The sequence below is a fragment of the Strigops habroptila genome, chromosome 2 (genome assembly GCF_004027225.2).
Source record: "Strigops habroptila isolate Jane chromosome 2, bStrHab1.2.pri, whole genome shotgun sequence".
NCBI classification, from domain to species: Eukaryota; Metazoa; Chordata; class Aves; order Psittaciformes; family Psittacidae; genus Strigops; species Strigops habroptila.
The window spans coordinates 30,801,895-30,822,110 of record NC_044278.2 but is presented as its reverse complement, the minus strand read 5'-3'; the positions used below and the strand labels follow the sequence as shown (position 1 = coordinate 30,822,110).

The 20,216-nt window shown below is 37.0% G+C and overlaps 1 protein-coding gene across 3 annotated transcripts in view; it reads right to left on the bottom strand.

The window, feature by feature from the left end:
- DYRK1A (dual specificity tyrosine phosphorylation regulated kinase 1A) overlaps positions 1–20,216 on the bottom strand; it is a 90,551-nt gene that overhangs the window by 6,326 nt on the left and 64,009 nt on the right. For all 3 annotated transcript variants that reach the window (XM_030477849.2, XM_030477851.1, XM_030477850.1), the window contains exons 4-11: positions 10,689–10,781; positions 9,672–9,860; positions 8,793–8,940; positions 5,158–5,444; positions 2,545–2,691; positions 2,011–2,151; positions 1,410–1,716; positions 964–1,088 (exon numbers count right to left, since the gene is read on the bottom strand). In XM_030477849.2, the coding sequence (XP_030333709.1) occupies positions 964–1,088; positions 1,410–1,716; positions 2,011–2,151; positions 2,545–2,691; positions 5,158–5,444; positions 8,793–8,940; positions 9,672–9,860; positions 10,689–10,781 (1,437 nt within the window). The remainder of the gene's footprint in view (positions 1–963; positions 1,089–1,409; positions 1,717–2,010; positions 2,152–2,544; positions 2,692–5,157; positions 5,445–8,792; positions 8,941–9,671; positions 9,861–10,688; positions 10,782–20,216) is intronic.

The following is a 20,216-nucleotide window of genomic DNA, read 5'->3' as shown; positions in this document are numbered from 1 at the left end:
TAAAGAAGTTAAAAAACCTTGTTGTTGCAGAAATATTCTAGAAGTAGAAGCATGTAGTTATAAAGCATCTCTAACACACTTTTCTAAATATAAGAAAAATGAGTTAAGTTAAAAATGAGTTCACTTTCTGGATGTTTTTTCCAAACAGTTTAAGTGCAATATGTGACCTTACTGTGAAAGTCACAGAAGCAGCTTTACATAATAGTACTAATAAACAACATAATACTTGTACAACACTTAGAACAACAAGGCCCTGATCTCTGACTCAGCTCTCTGGATACAATAAGCATACTAAGCTAAATTAGTATGTTGTAGTTCATATCTTGAATGGTGTCAACAGCATTAGAGGAGTACTACCCACACCTCTGGAAGAACACAGGTGATTAAAGATTACTAAAATATCTAGCTACACATAAATTTGTTGCATAAACTAAAATGTTGACTTAGGGACAGTTTATGTTTTTATCCATTCTGTACTAAAATAAAAATATTACTGAATTATTTGTAGTTAATGAATTGCTGCTTTTTTCCTACAAGTACTGAATAAACTCTAATCCATGAACGATAATGTTGGTGAAGTACCCAAACACCATAAAACAGAATTAAGAACTCCAGCAGGAGTCCACTGAAGTACAAGCTTTTTCTCCACTGGGTTGGAAGATGTGTAGTTCGGCATACCCTTACACCCTGCGTAAGGTGAAGCACTGACAGCTCCATCTGACTTACTGCTATTAATACAAAACCTTCACCGCTACAGAATCTCTGGAAATTTTTACAGCTACCTGCAGTACTTTTGCCTAAGTGACGGACCTAACATACAAACAACTACACAAGAGCTAGTTCTGTGTCTAAATGACTTCAATCTTGAAATGAAAGCAGTACTTAATTTATAGGGATTTAATATTTTAATATTCTCAGAAAAGTCATATAAACCAAACAGACAAAAGCTCTACTTAAGCATACCTGCGGGCTGTGCGTTTCACAGTCCATAGCTTGAACAGCAGCAGTGAAGTGTCCACCACTATGCCGATGCTGGTGTGTGGGATCTGAGCGTGCCCTTCCACTGTTGCTTGTTCCAGAAGATCCACCTATAAAATCATAACACGCACAATAACTAAAGAGACACAAAACTTAAAGTAAGTTGGAAAACAGTGACAGCATGAAGACATGTAAAGTGCTTCAAGGTAAAAATACAAGACCTATAATAACCATTCACATTTTGGCTCATCTATTTTTTTACTTTTTGTTGGAGCAGTTACCTGTTCCAGCTGATTAAAATAATTGTTTGAGGAGCATGACTGACATATTTGGTTTTTATCCAAAAAAGAGAGAGAATATATATCTGTGAAAGACTCCTTTGATGTGATTAGGAAATATAATTTTGTTATCTGTTAATGAGAAAAATTTACCTGAGCTCGAAGATGTACTAGAGGTGGTTCCTGAAGACTGTGACTGCTCCATGGCAGGACTCGTAGACACACTGTTACTTGTGTTTGTACCTTCGTCTGCTGTTTTCTTAAAGAAACTATGCTGTAGGGCATAATAAGGTTGAATTCGTGTCTTAGGGTCATAATCAAGCATCCTTAAGATGAGGTCTTTGAACTTCAAGTAGTCAGCTACAGTATGACCCGATTCCCCAGCACGGCGTCCACCTGGTCCTCCTGTTTCAACTCCTAGTATATTGTGAAGTTTACGAGTTCCAGGTGGTTTGTATTCCTGTTGGGAAGTTAGAAATTGCTTGAAATCCATTTATATATTAAGCCTTGGATGTTTAAACATGCCATATGGCAGTTTAAACATACCATAAAAGGAAATCAAATAAAAGTAAGAAACTACTTAACACTACGGAATGAGTTATTTCATTAATCTGTCTTACAATGTGGAACAATAATAAACAACAATAAAGCTGCATTTTCAGTAAGGCAAGATATAAAACAAAGTAACATCTCACTTTTTTTTTTAAATTATTATTCATTTTATTTAAAGAAACTGTCCATATTATCGTCCTACCCTTTTTCCATCTTTGGTCTTCTTCAAGTTCCAAGTGCTATCTGGCAACTTCTCAAAGAACTTTCTTGCTTTTGGTGCTTGGTCAAGGATGTGAGTAGGTGGTATCCCCAGAACTTCCACTATCTTATTCATTTGATCCACCTGTTCCAAATAAAGAAATTTTGTGAGGAACATGTGACAGAGCTGAGCAGTGTGACACAGTGAGATTCTCGTCACTGTGGAGGAAGCAAATGGAAAAAAAACCCGGACAAGTTCTAAATTAATTGTGAGTTTAAGAAAAATCCACTATGTACAAAGCATATTAGTGTATAAGAAGTAAGAGGGAGGACCCAGAAACAGAAAATTATTAACAGGCAATTTAGAATTTTGACAAAAGACACTGCTGTCGCTGATGCTTATTCATTTTATTATTCATTTTAGAATTACTAGACTTCCCTAATTTATGCATTACAATTAAACAGATGAAACTCATGATGAGAATGAACAAAAACAACAACAAAATCTAATTACTTGTACCGTAATATAGCTGCATACCTCATTTGCCCCACTAAAAAGAGGCTCTCCAGTGTGCATCTCAACTAAAATACACCCAAGGGACCACATATCAATTGCAAGGTCATAAGGCATTCCCAGTAGCACCTCTGGTGATCGATAAAAACGACTCTGGATATATTGGTATATCTGAAATAAAAGCATGTAAAGGTAATAAACAGCATCCAAAGAGCACTGTTATGATTATGTATTACAAACTAGAACTACCATGAAACACATTTTTGGTGTAGGGAAAGCCAAGGTATCAGTGATACTAAAAAGCATCTATACGTTACATTAATAAAAATATGAAAAATGTTAGTTAATTCTTAAGAAAATAATAGTTTACAGTGTGTCCACCCCTCAAGAAAAAAAAAAGTGCAGATTCACTCATGATGTCAGTATTTAACATTTTAGGGTTCATAAGTGTAACCTCATACAATTAAAGACGATCGTACAAAATTTTTGTCTGCTATTACCGTAAGAAAAACTATTCCACAAGCCACATCAGAATCATGTAACACTTCAGACAAAACTAACAGTAAAAGATCAAAAGCCAGGATTCTGATGTGATGAAATGAGATGAAATTATCAGGTGATTCTAGGAACTAGAAAACAACGCCTGGGAAAGAGCAACCCCTTTCCACGCCTGCTTAGTTATCGTGCTCATTTCACGAGACAGATAATTCTATCTTGATTCTAAACCTGGAGACTGGACTAAACGTATGTATACCAAAAAACCACACCAAAAAAAACCCCAAAACCAAAAAACACCCCCCAAAAAACCCCAAACCAACCAACCAAACATGAAAACAAGGGCGGGGGGGGGGAACAAACAACCCCACCCCCCAACTCTAAAACCCTTAACAAAAAAGAACCAAAAAATACACCCAATACAGAACTGTACTTTATATTCCAAGTAACATGCAATTTTATCCAGCACTTTCCACAAAGGCACTGGTATTTCCCTACTGCTTTGTAAATTAACTTTAATGAATAATTACCATTAGGGGTGTGTATTTCTGCTCTTTAACGTCTAAAAATTATCTCATTATTGACCTAAACAATCCAGATCTCATTTCACCTCCTGGTGTCTCCCTTTGCCCCAGGATGAAAAGTTTCTAGTTTATAGCAGGAAGTCCCCTTATTAATCTAAATACATGTCTCACCACTGCTTTCAATACAATAATCGATATTCCGATCTGTTCTTCCCAAACTTATTATAGGGAAAAAGTGACGGGATGCCACTGGCCAGTCTTAACTCCTCAAGAGAGAATTGAGGGACTTCTGTTAAAGCTGGTCCACGAAACTTCTTAATTCTTCTCATATAATGATCCCCTCTGCAGTATTACTAGTCCTACTTCTGAAACTTTGTATCTTTTGAAAATGTTGCATATTTTGGGGAGCTTTTTTGCCTGGTTTGTTTGGTTTCTTTAACATACAGCTTTCTCAAAGGAAAAAGATACTATTCACAACCTTATAGGTGGAACTGCCAAAGGTACACAACAGGACCTGGGAAGGCTCAAAATTCCTTTTTTTTTTTCCCAAAGAATCTGAAGTCTAACTTTATAGATAGAAGTCTTCCTTACCTCTCCAGCTAACAGCTTGTTTTCAAACAACTAAATCAAAGGTACCCCGAAGAGAAGTGGTCACTTGCTCAGCTGAACAGAATTCTTTCAACCAGGAAAGAGTGTTTGTACTAGGACTATAAGGTGAAAGCTGAACAGGACATCCTGATAAACCCTTCAGTGAGCAAATTGTCAGCACAAATCAAATTCTTGAATTATATGATGCAAAACTCTTCCTAAAGAAAAGAGGCTTTGGCATCCAAGCAGAATTATTTATGATCTTGAATTATTTATGATCTTAATATCTTGATAGTATTGTATATATTTCAATATTTCTTCAAGCAAAGAGGTAATTGGCTATGCTGGAGAGATTCTAATAGCTCAAATAAAAAACATGTACTCATCTTCAAAGTACATGAACAACAGGACACAATTACAAATTTTTGGTCAACTCTTTAATAATACAGATCTATCCTAATGTGAAGAACTGTTGACAGCGATTTGGCCTTTTGCCCTGGAAATGCTTTGCACGTATGCATCTTTACTCATACTAATATCACCACTAAACTCAATTTAGTCTTTCCACAGTTGCTGAAGTGTTTATAAAAATGGGTTAGTAACCAGTTATCTTTAAAAGTCAGCTACTGCACTGTCTCAACCCTCAAATATCTTATCTCCAAGGCACACTAAATGCTAAAGTGGGAGGAGTAATACATGTGGAGAAAAAAAAAAGTCGTCTTTTATTTAATAGCACTGCAGACTTCTACAGTCAAGTGCTGATGCATTCTGCATTAACACAGCGTAAAAATATAACCAAGAAGAAAAGAAAGACAGAAAGTTTACCACTATGGTCTAAGTTTAACTACTATGGTACTAGAATTCATATTTAAGGCTCCTGTGGACTGTTGACGTCTAAAACCCTATGTAAAAATTAGCTATATTTCACTTACATAATTATTAATAAAGTTTAAATTACCCATCTACATGTTATGAATTTTTTTATTATGTATCCAACAGTAGCATAAATAGAATTTTTACTAATACTCACCCTCTGTCCAAGTTGACACGAACTGCCAAAATCAACAATCTTGATAGCGCTTCGTTTGGGGTTACAGAGCAGTATATTCTCAGGTTTTAGGTCACAGTGAATGATACTAAGTTCAGGAGTCGCCAGAAAAAGCAGTGCAGTGCACATTTGCTGTGCAAATTTTCGTGTCAGGTTCAATGAGACACCTCTGAAGTTGGTGTTCCGCAACAGATCATACAGATTGTAGGACAGCATTTCAAAGACTAAGCAGAGATGGTTTCGGAACACGAAGTGGCGCTTCAAATGTACTTTAAAAAGGGGAAGAAAATAATTAACACATATCCTGTGTGTACGAATTACAACACAATGCTTAAATATTTTAATCAATATGTAAGAAGCTGCTCTGTAAGATAATACAGTGTTACTTGGGGTTTTTTTTCCCTGGATCTGTGGTTATTTACAAAATATTGCTCCCATGCCTAAAGTGTAGGGGGACATTTTACACATTTGAAGTGTCCTCAAGTGTACCTCAGGAACGCTACATTAACCAAAAAATTATTTAAAAGACAGAAGGACTATTCTTGCAAAATAAGCTATCACTCCCTATTAGCAAAGGCCAATGCATCTTTGGGTAAATAAAAATATCAGCAAAAAAGACAAGAAGTGCAAACTGGGTAACACAACCTTTGACGCAACACTTTCGATCTTTTTCAAGGGAAAGTTCATTTTTCCACCCTCCTAAAGCTAAAACTGTATTCAAGTCCAAGCTGACTAGAAAGAAGTGCACATACAGAGGTAGTCTCAACAGTAAAGCACATATCACACTTTAGACTGAATTAGTTACTAGGAATTTCCCTTATGTTTATAGAGAAAATATTTGACTGTCAGATTCATTTAAAATATACTGACATTATAAGCTGTGACTTCAATTGATTACTTCAATTAATAACACTGATCAATATCCCAAAGGCATTATATTCATTTCAATCAGGCAAACTCTCAATTTATGAAAGCAACCAATCCAGTCCAAATCCAATCAATTTCTTCCATGAACAGGTGAGAAATTCATCACATGAATCTGTTTAGAGGCAAGCAGGATTTACTAGTCTGTCAATCATTCAGGTTGGTTGCCACAAGAAAACTGTAACTGAAATAGGAAAAATACTTTGGCCCTCGGATAAAAAGCAACACACTCCCCTTTTTGTCATAATAAAATCTTGAACCAGTATTACCACAATGAGGATTTGGACTTTCAGTTAAGGTTATTACTTAGTGTCCTATGCCAGTTCTTTACGAGTCCCTTACAACTTACTTTTCACAATACCATTTCCTTCTACCCTGATGCCAGTTCCTGCAATACATCATTGCCTAGACCTTTCATATTTTTTCATCTTTGTCATAATTCCACTATCCTCCCACCATGAAAGCACCATCAACCTTTCCTTGTGGTCTTTCTACACTTGATTCCAGTACCTCCCCACACCACCTAAGCTTGCTGGAATCACTACTTATTCCAACTGTTTTGTAACTACCAGCATGCTTCTGGCCAGGTAGTACCACTTGCAACTGCCACAAAGCTCAGACAGCATGAATAAGAGCTGAACTTGCCATATCTTTCCTTCAATGAAGACATGACATTTGAACATTTCTCCTTCACTCTGCCACAAATTTTCACAAAACTTTCAGACTTTAATGCATTCTTACACTTGTGTTAGGTTTAGTCTGAAGAAGACCAGTCCAGTTTGAAGGTACTGAAGGAGATCTGACAGAAGTGTAAGCAGTTGAATTCATGTTCCTAAAAATCAAGCTACAATGTATTTAACCATGTTCTCTCCAAAATCTACATTTTACATGACACGGTATATTGTAACATTTGCAATGCTTTCAGCCTTATTCAGCTATTCCTAGCATCATGTATCCAAAAGACCAGGAGAGGGTGAGCTGTCCATATGTCCTACTGATAACTTACTTTTTACATCAATATGCTGTATGTTTCAATTAAGTCTCGTTGCAAAAGTATGTTCATAAACAAATGTTCCTATGCTTAGAGATATTCTCCAGTGAACTGCCTGGAGATCTCACTTTTCCATGATCAGTAATTGCACAGCATGCAGTACAAGGTATTTATTAAAAACATTACCCATTTGGGATTTTTGATCTTTACTGATGCTGTCATGTTCATTAATACTGTGTTAATTGAAAGAGAAACTATTCAAATATACCCTAACAGATTTGGAAATCAGCTTGAAACAAGTCTAAAATCACCTGCCTAAGTAAAGGCAATATTTATTATTCCTCCACTGTTCAAAATTATACTTTTTTTCCCCTCCCTTTTTTTTTGTTTCACCACTGCTCTCTATGTAAAGCCATCCTGCCTTAACTGACAGAGGGAAATAATACGATGTTTTGGTCCATTTCATTTTACCTGATATTACAAACAGACTCTCTAACAATTTAAAATTCCAAGAGCTTATTTGATGAAGCTGTAGGGTCTTTATTTGCTGTGTATTAATCTGAAACTAGTCGTGACTTTAATGTTTCTAAAGCACCTTTCCAACCTAATATGCTGTCAACTTTAGATTTTTGTTTTATGGAAACATGTTATTAATAAATCTAAGTTAAAAAATACCTTAAAAATGTCTACACTGAATACATAAAATGTATTGTGAATGTACTTTATAAAACCAGTTGAAATTTAACTGAATACTCATCAGAGAATTTAGTATCAATGTATATTAACATTATTTCAAAGGTTTCTTTCTACATTAGGGAAAGAAAAATTAGTAATCCAATATATATATACTCAAATAAGAAAAGCACAGCTGTTTGTATTTCAGCTTTTATGAACTAAAAAATGCCTAAAACCAGTTTCATTTTCCTTAATAACTTTTTCATATTTCTCCATCTCTCTTTACAACATGCTGTTGCATTCCTTCCATTATGCCTTTTCCAAATTCTCCAGTCCAGTGTATGGAAAAGATTTAGTAACCTTTTACATGAAGTGACTTAATTTCATCATTATTATAAAGTTCGCCTAGCATTATAATAATAAATCAAAGGTACACCATTCCTATCTACAGGAACTGTCAAAATTATAAGCTTCAAAGTGTTTTCTGAGCTCTGAATTCCAAATCTTAACATTTACACAAGTCTTATCTTAGTTCTGTTATACAAAATTTTGAGGTTTTTTAATACACACACTTAAAAAATAATTAAGCTAGTCATAAAACTACTGTATGATGCTGGTTTACATTAAATATGCATGCTTTTATCCATGACAGTTCAGAGATAATAATAAGATATATTCAAAGTAGTGAAAGTGATTGAAACTACCACAGATCACAGCTTCTGTGGAAAACCTGGTCCATAGCAACTTCTTCAGGTGTCCATATCAACAACTGGAAAAAGAAAATACTACAGAAGATCTCAACGCTACAAAGTAACAAGTCTGTTATCCCAAATAATTTTATGTATTCCTTTTCTGGATCTCGTCCTGTTGCAAAGCAAACTAGAAAATTTGCACCAAATAATATTAATAATTTTAAAAGTTGTATTATGCCTTCAGTTTCTTTAGCACCAGAAGCATCCTACACTATACAGCAAGACTAAAACATGCATAATTTGATAAAACAAAAAATTAAGAACTATTCAAATACCTATATAGTACTTCATCTCTGTGTCATGTTTGTTCATAAGCTCAAGCAGTCGCACTTCAATTTGGGCTTGGTTTAAGAAAGCCTTCTTGTTTTTTATTATTTTGATAGCCACCCACTCCTGTTCCACTCGATCATAAGCCTTTACAACCTGAAAGAGGAAAGTCAAATACATCAGTAAAACCTCTCCAGTTTTCAAAATACAGCAAAACTCATTCTCTAAACTTTCTTCGCTTTCTGAAATCAGAGAAAACATTTTTAGAACTTTTGTTCTTGCTAGTTAGATTTCTTTTATTTCTTCTCCTACTTGATACTACAGTAAAGCCGCAATAAATCACGTGATAATTGCAGTGATGTCACAAAACAGAACTGAGGCTCCACTGAGATTCACTGAGGCAAGCATTATATCCAAATGCAATTATCAAATCATGAAACACGATACTGCAAAATGACTGGCAAAATCTGAGAAAAACTAAGAAAAGCAACAAAAGAAAAGTTGCATCCTGCTTCCAGCCTTTGTCTCAAGCATTGGCTACAGCTACCGACAGTCAAAACAAATGTTGATAAGTAACATTTGTAATAGGTAATCCCTAGCACTAGGCTATTGTTTTAATTTAAAACCCCAATCCAAACAGCGAAAAATGTGAACTGATAGCAAAAGGCTGAGGAGTTGCTCACTGAAAATGCTTTACCAGATATACATAATGAAGTATATTCAAATGTTATCTGTAGTAACAAGAACCAGCACAAAATGTGTCTTGAGCAGGCACTCGGTGTAATTGGATTAAGAGTTTGATTTCAAAATGAACAGGAATAGCACTTCAAATGAAATGCATATTATGATTCACATGAATTACAGATTGCTCAGCTGATACACATTACCTGTCCAAAGGATCCTTTGCCTATTAAAGAGTCAATTTCATAACGATCCATCCACTTCTCCCCATTTTTTACAATATAGTCATAGTTGTCATCATCATAGCCATCATTGTAAACTTTTCTCTCCTTTTTGTGACTGGAATCTTCTCCTTGGCCCTGCTGATGCCGCCGTTTTTTTTTTGCATAGTAAACCTGAATGTGAAAAGTATATTACTTAAGAGCACTTTTTAGAACATTGGTACAACAAAGAATAGGATAAGCTTTTACAATTATCATACCTAATCCTGTGATTTTAAAATGCAACTTCTACTACCGGAAAAACAAACAATCTTCTCCTGCTACCTGTCTATCTGAACTCAAGTCATAATACCAAAGCAAAGTCCTGATGAATAATTTTAAAACTCAGAAAGGAGATCTAAATAAATGTACTAAGAACACTGATCCCTAGAGTTCGTAAGTGCAAAAAGAAAAGACACATATATGCACAGCAAAATTAAAAACTACAAGTAGCCTGGAAACGAGTTATCGGTTGCTTTTCCACAAGACTGGCAAAGAATTCCAAGGACATCAGTAATCACTGCAGAAATCCCTTCACATTCCCTACATTTCCAAGGAGTTACAAACTGTATTAATCACGTATTTTTTACATTTTACATTTGCCAACAATATTTAAATAATTTGGGATATTTAACTTCAATATTTTTCTCACAAGTCCTTAGACGCATTCATACAGGTTTATAACATGAGCTAGAAGAGTATTTCCTTATCATGCAGCAGAAAAGCTCAGCATTTGTTTATAAAACAAGGGAAAACAAATTCAAGGATAAAATATTTCCGATGTGCTGGACAGAAAGCAGGATCATGATGACATCAGCGATCTCCAATGAGATGTGAACAACAGATAGAAAGCTTGATTTCCTTATCTCTTCATGAGATAATTCATAAAAAATATACTTAATAATGTATTGTAAGCAAAACCTTCACATCGATACACATTACGAAAATAGCTGGAGCCATTACCTCATTAATATGCTTGTATGTTTTGATCAAATCTACGGAGAGCTTCCTCAATGGAGCAGTGGCTGGATCTCGGAAAGTTTGGGGCATCCGCCTCTGTAATATGACCATATCATAACTTAGAAAACAAGCTAGGACGTTAAGGACGTAATTACTACACTAAATTGTGATATTCCTCACCGAAATGAGTTATTTCATTGCAACATTTTTAATTCAAGCTAACTTTAAAGAAAGAAAAACTAATACAGGAATCAAAAGAAATTAACAGTTAAGTTACTTTTTAATATATTTAATTAATAAAGTGGAAAAGAAAGAAATCCCAAGATTCCTATCACTCCTCCCATTATGCCTAACAGGCTTAATCCCAATAAACAGTTTTTCTCTCAGTTAAAAATACAACTCTTTTGTTGAAAATCTTGCTGACATTACTCCTCTATCTCATGACTGATACCTGAACTGTAACCGTATTTCCTGTACAGCTGCATTAAAACCACAAATAGAAGTTAACAGTAATAACTACTGCAGAACTGTGGCAGTTTGACACATTTAAACTGTATGAAATTCCAAATCAAAACACCTCAGGTCTACCATGCTCTATAATATCCAGGCCTAAATCTAAATCCCAAAGAAAATCTGAAGAAATCTAAAGAATGCACATGAACACCATACCTACTTTCAAAGTTTTAAAACAACACCCCTGAAAAGGTAGTTATGTTCTCATCTGTGTTTCCTACAATTGACTATGTTAGAAGAAAGTTTCTTCAATAGCACATTATTTTTTAAATTGTTTTCCTGAAGAAACAAGACTTATGTGTGACAAAATTACTAGCGTGCTTCTTTTTCTTTGCAAACATATGTCATATAAATTCTGCATCTACCAAGCAACTTCTATTCCTCCAGATTTGTTTGAAATCTCAGAAGATAAAGCTCCTGAAAAGATAAAGTTCCAAGTGGCAAGCTGGAGGCAAGTAGCAGACCCAGCAAAGAGAAGGCAGAAAAAATTAAGTCGCAAACCATTTCATTTGGCTAAGGCTGACTACCTGCTCAGTGGATGCTTTACTTAACAGCACGACTGTAGCACCAGACAAGCTCTACCAACTCCTCTGTCTCAGCCAGTGTCAGGGATGGCGTGGGGGTGCGGGGAGAGTGGGAGCTAGGAGACAGAGGTGAGATTAGTGTGACTGGTCCCCTAGCCTACATCTCTATTCCCTCTCTTCCCAACGACAGAAAACCACAGGGCAAGTTTAGGCAATTTTACTAGAGAAAAGCTTGCTTCATTCACTATGAGGGTGGTGAGACACTGGAACAGATTGTCCAGAGAAGCTGTGGCTGCCCCATTCCTGGAAGTGTTCAAGGCCAGGTTGAATAGGGCTTGGAGCAACCGGGTCTAGTGGAAGGTGTCCCTGCCCATGGCAGGGGTTTGGAACTAGATGATCTTTAAGGTCCTTCCCAATCAAAACCATGCTATGATTCTATGTATGGTAAAACTACTTCTATTTCTTCACCCACTGTTAAGAGGGTTAGGTGACCGAGCACCACCACATTCTGCCTTACAGCTCTCATCTCATGCCATCAAATACGCTGACGCTCACAACTCTTCACTTCTAAATGCTTCACCTTATCTGCTGTCCCCTGCTACCGCTAAATACTGATATGCAACCTCCTGCAAAGCTGAGGAAAGATCATAAACCATCAACAAAAACAATGAAACTGTTTATATCAGCATTGCTGAACTAACAAATCAACTGGAAGAGTGTAACTGCTCCTCTGTCTTCTATGCTATTACTTAATACCTACAAAAGTGGCTGTGCAAATACCTTTTTTTTCCTTCTTCCCCTTAATGACCAATTGAAAAAACCACAGTGAAGTGACCCAAAGTAGTTCTTACAAACAGAAGCGATAAAAAGTTTGTGCTTCTGAAATTGGACATGGACTCAGGTACCCAAGCAACCATACTAGAAAGCTAAGCTCACGCTCTCCTCCAGTGGAAGCGCAGACCGCATGGGGGTAAAAAGCTAAAGCAGCGAGCAAGACAGAGGATGAACAAGTGACAGAGCTAAAGACAGAGGGGGAAGGCAAGACATCTGCAGTCAGCTTACTGCATCTGTGTGAAGCTTAGACTCCCAACAGGTACAAAGCTGAATGCTCCTGGGAAACAGCAATTCAAAGCTTTGATGCACCCCTCTCCATATATGCCCACGCAACATTTTTGCACCCCTGCAAAACTGCTGACTTGTGGTCTTTTAGATTAGGAAATGCTTCTCAGAGACAATGCGATACAGTTAAACTTCCCTCCGTGAATTCCAACCCAAGTCATGCTGTAGGTGTTTGTTCCTGTCAATTCACCTTTGGATGTGCCCACTACCATCAATTTCCCCCAAACACATTTACCAAATTCATTTCTTAATTCTTTTATTATTACAAGCATGGCCATTTTGTAAACATCAGGGAAGTCTGTTTTAAAGTTTCGTAAACAAACTAATTGACATTTACAAAACATTTTTGTTTCTTCTTTCATCTGTCACCTGTCAAACAAATGTGAACCATTAAACAAATCATACCTAAACGTGATCTCTTTTGGTTCTCTCCCACAGCACTAAACAGCATCTAGTCCTAATCCCAACTGTTATTGTTACAGGCTTTTCAAATGCAAGTATTTCCCTTAAATTTCTTAATCTGACTTAAAGAGATTATTGGGACAGTGCCAGATTTTGCTGGTAGAAGAAACCATGCCGCAGTGCACCAATACTGGGAGGGGCCAGTCTCCATCCTAGGCTGACATGACCAGCACAGGGTGTTTGTTACACAGGCTACAAGTTTTCAGGAAAGAGTCTCAGTGTGGAAGAACTGCACTGCTCAGATCAACTACTCAGACATCAGGTTGCTCTGATTTGGAAACAAAATTTGTAGGACAAGCATTCATGATTATTTTCCAATTTAAAAGTGAAATTTGCCTGCCTACTTAAAAAAAACATTCTATTTTAAACTCTGAAATAAGCAGCCTGGTAAAAAAAAAAAATATATATATATATATAGGGGAAAAAAAAAAGAAAGAAAAAGTCTAATTCGTTGCTCTTCCCTAACCATAAATACTCAAAGTCCTGCAGGCTACCCCTATGTTGCTTGCAGCCAGTACCTTGTTTGAAAACTGTGCTTTTAATTGTGCATTTAGACAGACACACATTTCTGAAGACACACTTTATAACCTGTACAAACTTTTTTAACAGGTACTATTTTGCTTTCCTGGGTTCATAAAGTTTTGGATGGGACAAAACAAGGAACTGACCTTTCCTTCCTCCCCCCGTTATATCGCAAAATTTGTAACATTCTCTTGTTTTTCCAAGATCCTTCAGAAGTCTCTTGTTCCCTTCTTCCAGATGGAAGACTATGGAACAAAGTGGTCATTATCCATTTTATACATTAAGACTCTCAAATTCTTTATCACTGGGGTAATACTGATCTCCCTCTTGCCTTCAAAGAAAGCTCAACCACAACAGAGGAAATAAAAAGGGAGAAAAAAAAAATTGAAAGAAAAAGAAAACTCCTATTGCACAAGCTTCAGTCTCTATCTGGTGGCCAGACAGCAACACTGCAACCTCAGATCTTCCTAAAGATATGCTCGTGTTTCAACAGTGAGAGACAAGAAACTACTTTCCTTACAATTATATATGTCAGTAAATACCCATCCCATTCTGACTGGTCCACACTTAGGCCTCAGTGGAAACAGCTCAGTTACCTGGGATGGTACCATGACGAAGGTTAGGAGTAAAGAGCTGAAATTTGATTTTCTCACCTATTAACTAAACACACAGTGCACAGTGCTGAGAAGCAACTTGTAACTAGTCTAAACAAAGACGAATCAAATAAACAGAAAAAAGGGCAATCAAGAGCCCACTCAACACATTTGAGACAAAATATGTTTTAAGGTAACTATGACTTTAATTCAGGTATATTCTTTTAACTAGCAGTGTCTTTGAGGTTTAATGACTGAAGAAACAGACAACATATTTCTCTCTCTTTCGATACACTTTGTTATCTAAAAACCAGATGGCACTGTTCCTTAATAAATGCATTTTACTTTGATTACAGGAAATTCTAAGCACATATATATTCTGTTAATGGAATGCTTTAATTCAGGTTTTATTTTTAAAAAGAAAGATCTATCACCATCTACATTCATTAAAAAAAAGGAAAAAAAGAAATTCTGCTTTCATATAGTACACGTTCCATTTTACAAACAGAATAAATAATGAAGATCTTATAAGGGTAACTTTTAGCAAGAATTCAGTTGTAATAATCTACTTAATAGACTCCCATATTGAAGAACTAAATGGACCAAACTCATCTCCTATGCCCCTTGCTATTCAAAACCCTTCTTGTATCACAATAATACAGGATAGGAAGCCAACACTAATCCCATATGGTGGTGAGCAGCCACATAATAGATGATGTCTCCAGAGGGTCAACAAAACAGATGTTTAGTTTCTATAACCACAAGCCACAGTAACACTTCCCATAATACACAGTAAACTTCAGATTTTTAGAAAAATGGCCAAAGAGAAAAAAGCATTTGTGCCAGAGAACAAAAGATAAATCCAGGGCTATTCTTCAAACTAACTGTTCTCAGAGTCAGAACTGCATGGTGGTAGGGACAGAATTTCAGTCCCGTCATTTTAATCACTGCCTTGTGTTCTATGAATATTTCCCTCCTATCCCAGCTTCCTTCCCCAAATAAATAAGGTTGCTGAATAAAAGAAATAAAGAGGTAAGTTTAAAATTAAATAAATACATTAAAATAGCAAGAAAAGAAGGGTCATCTGCCAAGATTTTATCCTATCTGATTCAGCCCAATCATTTTAAAAAGGAGTAGTGGAGAGTAAGACAAAGGGAATGAAAAACCCCACTCTGAAATTCTTATTGCCAGAGGAGAAACATATTTTTCTAAAAAATATCTGAAACAGATGGAAAGTGAAAGAAATACTTCTACTGAAATGAACTGCATGCTCACATTCACTGCAGACACTGGTGAAGTCTGACCATCACTAATAATAATGTTGCTGATTAGATAGCTGTAGTAACTGAACTGAAGGATTTGCTACTGCCTGCTAGAACACATTGACTTTGCAATCAATAAAATCTCTGGCCAGCATCTGGTCAGTAAAACCTAGAATTCTGCAGGTGATAAATGATCTTAGATACATATAGAGACAGATATTTAGCAGTCAGTCTGACCTTTGAAATCCAGGTACTTTGTGAAAGCTAAATTGTTGGAATTTGTTACCAAAATCTGGCTGGGAATCTCACCTCAACTTCTTTATTAGGTAAATCAATTCTCTAGTCTTTTGTACTTAACTTAAAAAAGTGTCAGACAGTCTGAGTTTCTGAGATGAAGATAAACATTAGCACAGCACAAAAGAAATGCTCGTCTGAAGTTGTGAAAACTTTTAAGCTCTTATCTTATACTCACATCAGGCCACGGTGAACTCTCAAGATGCAACCAGTTGAAACTGGACAAAGAAATATTACTGTTTGTTACTGCTAAAGGAGAAAGGTCCCACAGATCTCATTTTTTCTACTCACTCCAGTCCACACGCTCTTACTGCTTTCCTGAAACTGTCTGACACTCATCAGAGAGGTAAGACCACACAACCAAGAGCAGGACCCCATCCTGCCAGCAGTCCCGGCACTTGGTGTATCAAAGATTTAAAGTAAACACAATCCAGCGGTTTGCAGGAAACAAAAGCCTTAAGCCTAACTACTGAAGAAAAAAATAAAAATAATAAAAAAGGGACAGAGCTGGAAGTTTTTAACTGTAATTTAAGACCTCATAAATAAGTGAAAAACAAAGTAATCTGGCCAGCTTTGAAGTATCTTCCCAATATTTGTTCCTTGCCAATGATGAGATGAGGTTTTGGTGACCGTAGCCATAAAGTAATAGGTGCAAGAGAAGATTATGTAAATAATATTTTAAGGGTAACGTGTAATATAAATACACATAATTTATACAACTTTAATATAAATTGTCATTGCTGTTTCCTGACCTTTAATCTGCAATTGTGAATGATTCATAAAATACCAGAATATGGTCTGCAAGCCATTACAAGTAAAAAAACCAAGCAGGACAGAGCAGGAATAAAAACAATAAATTAACATTCAAGGCCCAGCTTCCCCATTATTTGGTTATGAATGAAAATCATTACAGGAACTTGAACAAGACAATACTAAAAAGGGAGTCAGTCCTCAGTAAAAAGAAAGCCACAAAAACAACCTGAAAAAACATACTAAGGCAGATCATCTTTGCTATTTATCAAAATGACATTATTTACAGAAAATGCTGCTGTTCTATATGCTAAAACTTAAGAGCTCCTCTTAGCAACTGACAAGCAGTATCCTTATGTACCTTGCTTCAGCCTGAAGAAATTTACTTTCAGAGAGGAAATACTTGCTATCTATTCTTTCTATAAAACTCCAGCACCCCAAAAGCTGACATTTCACCCTGGCTTTTATTTTCAAGCAAATCAATTCTGCCTGGCTTTGGACAAAATACTGTTTCAAATTTCAGCAAATGTAACAAACGAGAAAGTAACCTTTGTAGCATTTGTATTCTCAGCTCCTTCAATGGAAGATCCACTCTAAGATGCACTAAGCTGCTCAGCAGTTATTAAACAGGGGGGAGTTTATTGAACGATGGAATATTGAGTTGAGGAGGACAGGGCTGGCTTTCCGAGCCAAAGGCGGTTTGCCGAGACAGAGCACCGCCTCGCAGCGAGGCAGGCAATGCAGTGCAGCGCTCTGGCCGGCAGATGGTGGCTGGAGCTCGGGAAAGAATTTTGCCTGGTGCTCCCGGCATAACCACCGCCGACCCCGGGAGCCTCCCCGCCCGCTTCACCGACCCACCGTCCGGCCACTGAATCGACAAGGAGCACTCCCGGGAGCAGAGGGGCTGGCGACTCGCTACTCATCAACTGTTGGACGCTTGCACCCAAATGGGCTACTTCTACACTGTGGAAACCGGTGGCACCAAAGATGACCCAATGGTCTAAGTTGCTGATGACCACCACTGCATTAGGAAATCTGGGAAACTGAAGCTCAGAGACCTAACTTCTTGTCTGTTTGGATGCAAAGCACTGCATTAAAAGGACCTACCCTTTAAGAATTGCACTTCTGGTATCCACCAAAAGTCACCTTTTTCTTCCTCCCGGTTTTCATGGCTGTACCAGATAAATCTATCAAGCTTTCTACAACAGACATTCAGCCTATTCTTTTTTGCTGCCCCAGTTAAAAACATGATCTTCTTAAACCATATGTACTTGAAAACACAGGAGTATGTCACCTTATGTGACCGAAGAGAGGTTGCCATTACTAAAAGTTTAGTTTGATGTTAGAAGCTTTAGTAAACAGTCAAGCACGTAACGGAAAGAGCTAGTGATGAGGTTCCAACAGAGGAATAACCCAACTGCATGAGGACAGCTCAGAAAATGATTTCTGCAAGAATTTTTCAAAACTGACGTATACAGGACAGAACTGCTTTTATCAAGGACAAGTTGCAGCACATTCACGGCAATACCCTGAATAAAAAGGATTCCTGTAGAAACGTCATAAAGAAAGAATCTGTAAGATGTATGCATCATTTAGACATGAAAACCTAGACAGTATGCAGATTACAGCTGGAGCAGAAGGTAAGATGGTAGTCCATAGCAACTGAGAAATGGAACACAGAACAAAGCCTTCAACAACGGAGGGTCATGTCTTTTATAAGAAGAAAAACTGTGAGAGTTATGTTTTAATCAAGATGAACTAGAGCTGACAAAAGGGCTATTGAAAGAGAAAGAATAAGTTTTTGCACGGAGACAAGGACTAGAGCAGATGATCTGACTTTCCACCATAGAGATGTTAGCTGTATTTGGTTTTGCAGATCAGATTAACCAGTGCAAAAGCAAAAAGCCATTGAGACTCCCCAGCAGAGGCTCATACAGAACCTCCATACCAGCCTGGAGAACTCTTTATGGGCCTTGCTGATGGGAAAAGCACAAGAACTCAAAGGAGGAAAGAGTCACGAAAGTCAGAAGACTTCAAAAAGTTGACCACCACCAAAGTCAAGGGTCCTGAAAGCAGCTCACAAAGGATAAAGGAATAACAATTCTGAGCTGCTTAGGCAGAGAACTATTAAGACTGCAACGCAATTACAGTAAAACAAGAAGACAGAAGCTATAATGCAGAAAAACCAAAACAGAACTGGAAAAGACTTAGTGGTGCAAAGACAGCTTGATTGCCGTTATCAAGGTGGCCAGCTGATCATTTCTTCATATGGATAACTTCCCAGATTCAACCACAGCTTTTTCCCTACATTCACATCCTCATTTCAGTGGGCTGCCTTCTTTGGTCAACAACTCTTGGCTATTCTCCAAAAACTATTCTTCAGCGTTCTATTATTCAGCTACCATTTTAAAGCCATTGTGACAACAAACAGCAACGGATGGTGTTATGTCCTGAAGTTCCTTGATTTTGCTGTTTGGTTTGAAAACATGAACAACTAAGCACTGATGTACACTAAAGCTCTCAAATGCGATGCCAGATCATAGCGCTCAGATAAGCACCTTGAAGGGTTTAAGGAACACATTAACTTTTCTGCAGTAACCTCATTCTGGAGGTTTTGGGGAACCTTTAACCTAAAAAAGTCACACAAAATACCTCTGTAGATTTCTCAAGCTAAATACTAGTATATATAAGCAGATTTACTCTTCCTACTGAGTGGCTCTCATGAAAGCAAAAAATATTCTTTGCCAGCCTTCACAGAGCCCTCCCTAGTCATGACAGAACTCCAAATCCTAGTATCAAATATCCTGGCACTTAGTTTGACCATTCTCATCCTTCTTTCTTTCTGCATAAGTGCCCTCCTATAGAGCAATACCAACAGAGTATCTCTTGGTGGTACTGTAGATTTATCTACTGAAGCCATCTGGAATACAAGGAGTAGACCTGAATCTGCTAGCAGCAAAGGCATCACTCTCCATCCTCTTTAAGTGGAACATGCCTTATCAGCCTGCACCAAATTTTGAAGCTCTGACTTAGAAACTTCTGGATTTTAAGTTTTGAAACATATCTGAATTCACACCTCCACAACTGAGCTGTGCCATTTTTAAGAAAGCAACAGAATAATCTCGTACACAGGACAATACTACTTCAGAAGTTCTAGCAACAAAAAAGCAGTACGGAAGAAACGCTAATCTTGACAGCTCAAAAGCATCCATGATCACCATAATCCCTGTGTTCATTTTACCTCCTTGCAATACTAAGTAGTAAATTAGTAGTAGTAAAACCCCAATGATCACACAGCTTTAGATTTTGCTTCTTCTTTTAAATAAAGCTTATCTTCCTTAATAAAACGTCTTTCATGCAAACCTCTCTATTCCAAATAAACAGTGACTCTGCTTTGAAACACTGTCCATTAGAATAAGTAATAAACAATCACATTCTAACACCAAACAGTCCTAAAAGAAAAAGCAACCTAACAAAAAATACTATTAAACT